Below are 7,902 nucleotides of genomic sequence, written 5' to 3' on the forward strand. Positions count from 1 at the left end.
GCATCACAAGCAACCTATACAGTTGAAGTAAAAGTAATCATTGCCTAAGAAGCAATAAAAGAGAGTTGTTTACATTAAAGAGTTCTTCATTGAACTTGGGTGGATCGTATGTCTGCTGACTTGATGGTTCTTCATTGCAAAATGCGTAGAACCAATATTGAAGTAAGAAAGACTAGATCACATAATAAACAAACTCAAAAGATCTTATCATCCTATCTCGAAAGACATTCGATGAAAGGGAGATTAAGATTGGCGAAGCATGATAACTAAACCTATGCAACAAGTGAGAAACAACACTCACATTGTGGCACTGGAAATCAAGCCTAGTTTTGAATACCACTAATTGTTTTAAAGATGGGTTCGAGGCCCATGGTTGTAAAACATTGGGGTTGAACATTTATCATATATGAAATGTATTTTCATATTCCATTTGATCTTGGTTTAGTATTAAATGATGAGTCCCTTCAATTTGACGAAATATTCAAGATAGACTGTCAAGACCAGTCTTGTGACTAAGAAATGTCTATCAAGTGAACTTGAATGTCAAAAGTTGAAAATGGTCCCTGGTCGGAGTTTTCTATAAAGATGGACGCATAGAAAACGTTAGAAGACTAGAATGCAAGATGACTAGTAGTTCTGTTTCTTGAACTATGTGGACATTGCAATGTCGTAATCATTTGCATAGATACCTACTTTGGGAAGACTAGTATCGGACAGACCTATGAAACTTTACTGTAAGAGATGAAAATCTGTCATAAGTAAATTTCATTAAAATTATTAGACACTAAATCCTCAATACCTGAGTGATTTGAGATTACTTGTTTGAGAACTGCTTACTTTGACGTTGACCAACCGTCGCACCGTAAAAGGAGGCTATAAAGGCAACGCTCAGGTAATCACCTATCAAACGAAGTATAATCTCAAGATCGCAAGATTGGGATTGTCCTCCCATAAATCGGGATGAGATGCTGAAAGTTGTATAAGGCCACTCGGAGAGATAGAAACTGTAAAATGCATGGCCGTGCTCAGATGAATCATAGGCTATGATTATCTGTTTATTTGATCAGTTGAACTCTGAAACCGAGAAACACCTCTGGACGTAATAAGTATGACAACTCTTACCTTATGTTCAAGAGCAAGCATCGAGCGACAAAGGAATTAGGAAATGCCACTAGTAGAAAAAACCCTTATTGCAGCGGGCTTTTAGACCCCTGTTGCAGCGTACATCGTATGCTGCAACTGGGGGGCCTGCAACAAGTCTGAACTTGTTGCAGCGTACAATGTTCGCTGCAAAAAGTGATTTGTTGCAGCGGGCTTTTAGATGTACGCTGCAACAAGTGCCAAAAAATTGGCAAAATTTTGGACTTGTTGCAGCGTACATATAAAAGCCCGCTGCAACAGACCCAACTTTTTGCAGCGTACATTTATTTGTACGCTGCAACAAGTCTGAATTACTCAATTTTTTGCAGCGTACATTTATTTGTACGCTGCAACAAGTCTGAATTTTTGCGAAATTTTTTTCCCTTGTTGCAGCGTACAACATATATGTACGCTGCAAAAAAGCACTTTTGGCGGGAAAATTCTAATTTTGTTTAGGGATACCTAGAGTGCCTTGCACCAAATATAGAAACCTGTCAAAACAATAATAGAATAACGCAACCTGTATAACAAATATAAAAACAACAACTGGAGTTTTGTATACTATATATCCCAAAACCAAAGTGCACATATTACATTTAAATATATGTTCCAATTTCAACATAAACATACATTTTAATATAAAATTTATTCTATAACAACTAAACCAACTCGATCAAGCGCGCTAAAGCCAATAATAAATACTTGTTGGTAAAAAACTTAGCCCATTGCTCACGAACCACATCAAATTCCTCGCATAAGGCGCAATCCTCGGAGTGTAGACCTTTACAAAAACAGAAATTTAAATTAAACATTAGATTAAATACAAATTAAATATCACATTTTAACATTCAAGAAACTAATGACAATGTCCTAATAGTCTAAAATGAGTCCTTAAGTTCTTTAGTTCAAAGTTGGGAGCGAAAATGTCATTTTAGCCTAAATATGACCTATAACGACCCAATGAGCCTATAGGTGCATAAATAGATTGGAACGAGTCTTAGATCGTTAAAATTATGCATATTAAACATGTAATAAGTTTTAAATGAGTCCTTATGTTCTTTATTTTAAAGTTGGGAGCGAAAATGCCTTATTTTAGCCTAGATATGACCTATAACGATCAAACAAGCATTAAATGGGTATAAGTAGATTAGAATAAGTCCTAGAAACTCAAAACTAAGCTTATTAATCATATAATAATTTAAAAATGAGTCCTTAGGTTCTTAAGTTCAAAGTTGGGAGCGAAAATGTCATTTTAGCCTAAATATGACCTAAAACGACACAATGAGCCTTAAATATGCATAAATGGATTGGAACGAGTCTTATAAAGTTAAAATTATGCATATTAAACATGTATTAAGTTTAAAATGCGTGCTTAGGTTCTTTATTTTAAAGTTAGGAGCGAAAATGCCTCATTTTAGCCTAAATATGACCTATAACGATAAAACAAGCATTAAATGTGCATAAATAGATTAGAATAAGTCTTAGAAACTTAAAACTAAGCATATTTATCATATAATAAGTTTAAAATGAGTCATTAGGTTCTTAAGTTCAAAGTTGGGAGCGAAAATAGCACTTTAGCCTAAATATGACCTATAACGACACAATGAGCCTTAAATATGCATAAATGGATTGGAATGAGTTCTAGAAAGTCAAAACTAAGCATATAAAAAATTGATTTCCTCAGGAAATTCTACATAATATACATTGATTTCTGTGATTAAACATTTCTATGCTACACAACCCAATTAAAAGGGAAAAGAAAGCGTACCGATAATACAATTAATACATTTAACAAAGAGTCAAAGACTAATCATCCAGTGATTACACCAGCCAAAACATCACTCTTACCTCGAGCAAAAATTGTGTAAACTAAACGAATTGCATCCAGCCAACCATCCAAAGATTCCCACGAGTCAGCTACCTAAGATGTCCAGTGAGAGAACAGCAGCGTTATAAGGCCAAATTTCCAGTTATCGTCATAACAAATTGAGAAACAATCAAGGACCGCTATGGAAAGAGCCGGCTACCCTTGTGAATGTTAAGCTTATGCATTTAGTTTGTTTCGTAATATATGTAATGGTCTATAAGGACCTTAATTTTTTGTTTAGTTTGTAAAACTTTTTCATTTCAGTAAATTTAACCCTATGTCAAAATAAAAAAATAAAAAGACATTGAGGAAAAAGAATCATTGAGATGTATGGAAAATGCAGATATAAAAGGTAAAAGAAGTTGCTAACCAAGTATACAGGTCCGTGTATTGTGTCAATGAAGAGTCCAGCCCCAGGTGGTAAAGTAAGATCAGCAGATGCTGACACTGAAACAATGTCAGGGATGTCAACTTTGACGGCTCTATTTTTTATATTTGGCCCATCTACTTGCTTGCTAGAAAGACTCTGCCGTGATGTCTTTTGTTCGGATACAATCTGCATTAGAAAGGGGTGGTTCAGTAAGAAACATTACTTTCAACCATCCATCAGATTGCACAATGGTCAAATATCTCAACATATCTCCATAATCTATACCATTATCCAACTGCCTGAGTCAAGATGAATGTCATGTCTCCACATATAATTGAGAAAATCTCAAGAGATATCTATCTTAGTTACACACAGCAATAGATAGGTCCCCATAAATTTTAGAAAACCAATTAAAGAAACTACCATATAACAAGAACTTGATAGCTCTCCATCGCAAGTATCCATAGGTGAAAATTCCAACTAAAGTAACTTTCAGATGCTAAATCAACCCCAAGGATGAAACGAGTACAATACAGTATCCTTGCAAGTTTCTCAAGTCAAGATAGAGAAAGGGAGAAAGAGAGGCATTGCTAACTTCACTGCAAGACGTTGGAAAACAAAGACAAACAACAATCAATATAATTTGGGAAATTCTACATGGTGGTCTACTGGTTTGGAAAATTTTACATGGTGGAAAATAAATAAATTAAAGGGACCCAAAAAAATTATTGTTCTGCAAAAACGATCTATTTATAGAAGTTAAATTGTTGAATATAAACGAGGTTGGACTGGGGAAGCTGTTGCTGGAGAGGCCAAGCCGATTTCTCCGAGTCAGCTTTGTCAGATCCATGAGAAGAAGAAGAAAAAGACATCTCGATTCTTTTGATGTTGCCAAGTTTGCATTTGAATTGGTTGGCTGGTTCGCTGAACAGATTGGCTGGGGAATAGCTCGTTGATAGCTAAACTGGCTTGCCAGCGGAGACGTGGGCTGCGTGTGGTTGTTGCCTTGTTGGTGAAGATGGAGAGAAGAAGTGGTGAGATTGGGTGGTAGAGTGGTGGGTGCGGTGGTGGGGTCAGGTAGCGCGATGGGGTTGGACTGGTCGGTGGGGTCAGGTGGTGGCGTGGGGTGGTTAGGTTGGTTTGGATGGTGGGTGGTGGTGGGAGACTTGGAGTGAGGTGTATTAACTAGAGGGTAGGTTAGTAATTATATTTAGGGTCAGAAATATGGTAAATTAGTGGTGGGTTAGCCATAACTTTAGTTGATAACGACACTTAGTGTATTAAGCCATTACCAAGAAAATGAAACTTTTTAGTTTCCACCATGTAGAATTTCCCAAACGAAGAGGTCAGGATGTAGAACTTCCCATATAGTTTTCATCAAAGAAATGTATTTGTTACTATATGAAAAGATATCACATGGAAAGATGTTTAGAAAAATAGGATTATTTAGCTAAACAATGCTCTAAACGCAATGCAACTGAGCCATGGAAAGCACAACACCTGAAGTGTCTGATTAAATATTGCCTGTCTAACATCCTGGAGTGTCTGATTAAATATTCACTTTCCTTCCCAAGCCAGGAGATAGTGAAATTACCTGATAAAGACCCTCATGGTTAAGGACAAATTGTGTCCGCTTCCAATCACTATGGGGGCCTATTGGATTTCCTGGAGGTGGAGCCGTCAGATATCCCACTTTAAGATAGGGCAAAGGAAGCTGAAAAATAGATAAGAGAGATTTAGAACAAATCATGACTTAACACACTGCAAAAGGAGAAGCCTTGTGTTAACGTCAGGGAGCAACACAAACCACTATATATGAAAATGCATAAAGGTGCATGTTTTGTCTGCAAGAACATTTCCTCTTTCCCCCCCCCCCCCCCCCCTCCCCCCCTCCCCGCCCTCTTCCTTGAAACACTGGATTATCTCCAGAAGCAACTAGAGTAACTAGAGTAGAGAACTAAATCAAACAAATATCAATTGAACCATAATTTCTGTCCCTAAAAGGTCAAGCTTCGGAAACAGAATTTTAAGGAACGTCTCTACTATATTCCTTGATATGTTTTCACTTGACATTCATGAAAGGTGAAAGTTGATCAAAGCTCTGGGAGTGTCCTTAAACATACACAAAGTACTTGATAATTTGATTCGGGTAAAGCCGTAAAGGGATTACCTATTGAGGGGTGGGGAGAGGGTCAAACTAGCATTGAGGATAACTAAATGGAAAGTAGAATGTGGTTTTTACAGTCACGTAAAATGCTGAAATGTAACTAGAACTATGTACACTTTCTGTTGATTTTATGTAAAGCACTCTTACCATAGAACGGACTAGCCTCAGTGCACTGCGGTAGACCTACAAGTTTAAAAGCAAAACCAAAAAAACTGTCAAAATTACAACTCAACAAGAAACCTCGTCAGAGAAAACAGATATGATGCAACTGTTTGCAATAGGAATACATTGGCCTAGCATAATGATTTTGCGTTATAATTTTTCCTTGCATTTCTCCAATAATATTCTGAGCTTGAAAGTTGTATCAGGATGAAAAATACAAAGCGCAAGAGCCCAATAGGTCCAATTTCAAGAGACAAAAAAACACCCACCAAGAATTCTACCAAAGCAGATTTAGGAAGGTTGAGGTGTATACAAGCCTACCCGCATCAATGTTTCGTGAGGACCGCTGAAGAGGCAGGGAGGGTGAAGATGAGAAACCAGAATTGCAGAGAGCTTACCGAGTAATTTGGCTTCAATGCGTGAGCAGCTGCAATATAGACAGCGCACTGACTATACAAGTCATTGGGCGAAATATCATTATGGCTGACTGATCCCCCGATTCTTAGCAAGTCCTCGGCTAAGCCATACTGCAAAACCAAAATATACATAACTCACCTTATCATCCGATCTCAGTGACCGTGTAACCCTTCAATACAACACAATATCCAGATGATAATAATAAAAGAAAGAAGAAAGCACTGGACAAGCATTGCTAAAACAGAAAAGAATAATTGAGGACTAACCAAAACAGTTCCGAGGTTGTAAATAGCCCTATGAAAGTCAAACTGCAACTGAATTGCTGCACGGAACTGCATCAAGGTATATTACAGAGAATCAAATAATAGTGAAGATTCAATAATATTCATAATTTCGTATGTAACCCACACCTAAAATCATTTAGTTATCTTGGGTTTATCAAGTAATATGTTTGCACCTTACTAATTGCCGTCTTAACAATGTTATGCTTTTCCTTAGCAGGGACTATCGCACTGAGTTCCTGTATCACAAAACAGGGAATGGTAAAGCCAAAGTCTGAGAGCATTGTACTGCCACTAACTTTCTAGTGTAAAAAAAATGCATCTCAGCCTTTCCTTTCTGCATTTCTCACTGTATAGATGAGAAATATTACCTGCAGTGCAAGTCCCCAGTTGTTAAGCGCCTGGAAAGGAACAATGAGATTGTTACAATGACAAAAATGAACAGAAATCTAAAGAATTGTAGTAAAAAGATAAAATAGCCAAATACAAAAAGAAAAAAACCTGGGGACTATTCCAATTCAACTGCACAGCTTTTCCGTAGTAATCTGTGGCCTGAAAGGAAGATAATTAGGTCATAAGGTCTACTTAAATAATACAAAGCAAAAGCCTAAATATTCTACTTTCATCATTTCATAATGAGTTAATATTTCCAAACACCCATAATTTGTAAGAAAATAGCATCAATTGTGTTCTTGGTACATCCAACAATAAGTGAACGTCAAATGAACAACTCAGAGAAAAGGTCACCACTTTGCTTCAGAGATTTATGATCAATACAGCTTCTGGAAATGATAGGATGAAAATACAACAAGACCATAAAAAATGAAGGTAAAGAATTATAACATGAAAAATCACATTTCAATAGTACGTACAATGCAATTAACAACAGTCAACCCACCTCCCCTGCTCCACCCCACCACGACCGCCACCACCACCACCACCATTCTCTAATTCCAACACCGCCCCATCTTTATCTATGAATAAACCCTAAAAAACGAATTGAACAAACCCTAAAAACGAATTGAACAAACGAATTGAACCGTAAAAACGAATTGAACAAAAGAATAGAACAAACCCTAAAACGAATTGAACAAACAAATTGAACAAAACCTAAAACGAAGCACAGAACTCAAAAAAATGAATTGAACAAAACGGCATCTGCAGAGGAGGCGAGAAAAGAGACCCACCGGCGACTGGCGAGGAGGCCAGAACCACCGACGACTCGACGAGGAAGCTAGATTGATGACGCAGGAATGGTTTTTTTTTTGAGGGGGGCGACGCAGGGAAAGCTATGGGGAAGAAGAAGGGAGTTGAGCGCGCGCGAGAGCTGAAGTTTTGAGATGCTTAATTTGTTCTGAATTACTCCGTAGTATAATATTGCAGCGAATTTTTTTATCCGGGTTATTGCAGGGGGCTTTTAAATGTACGCTGCAATAAAACGGGCTATTGCAGGGGGCTTTTAAAATGTACGCTGCAACAAACACTTTTGCAGGGAACA

General features: G+C 37.4%; 1 protein-coding gene across 1 annotated transcript; it reads right to left on the bottom strand.

Moving 5' to 3' along the window:
* Positions 1-1,738: 1,738 nt before the first annotated feature.
* On the bottom strand, positions 1,739-7,348 carry LOC130471483 (protein HLB1-like). The gene is made up of 11 exons (XM_056841655.1): positions 7,277-7,348; positions 6,906-6,956; positions 6,776-6,805; positions 6,581-6,643; positions 6,390-6,455; positions 6,105-6,233; positions 5,692-5,727; positions 4,972-5,091; positions 3,378-3,563; positions 2,989-3,061; positions 1,739-1,921 (listed from the first exon to the last, which is right to left on the bottom strand). The coding sequence occupies exons 1-11, from the start codon at positions 7,346-7,348 to the stop codon at positions 1,800-1,802; spliced, it is 948 nt and encodes a 315-aa protein (XP_056697633.1). The 3' UTR covers positions 1,739-1,799.
* Between the last annotated feature and the right edge of the window lie 554 nt (positions 7,349-7,902).

This window comes from Spinacia oleracea, chromosome 4, assembly GCF_020520425.1.
Source record: "Spinacia oleracea cultivar Varoflay chromosome 4, BTI_SOV_V1, whole genome shotgun sequence".
Classification (NCBI taxonomy): domain Eukaryota; kingdom Viridiplantae; phylum Streptophyta; class Magnoliopsida; order Caryophyllales; family Amaranthaceae; genus Spinacia; species Spinacia oleracea.

Coding starts and splice junctions, on each gene's coding strand:
- LOC130471483 (XM_056841655.1), bottom strand. CDS start 7,348: ATGGTGGTGGTGGTGGTGGCGGTCGTGGTGGGGTGGAGCAGGGGAGGT. Junction 6,456..6,580: donor TTAAGACGGCAATTAGTAAG/GTGCAAACATAT, acceptor ACCTTGATGCAG/TTCCGTGCAGCAATTCAGTT. Junction 3,062..3,377: donor TACACGGACCTGTATACTTG/GTTAGCAACTTC, acceptor TGGACATCTTAG/GTAGCTGACTCGTGGGAATC.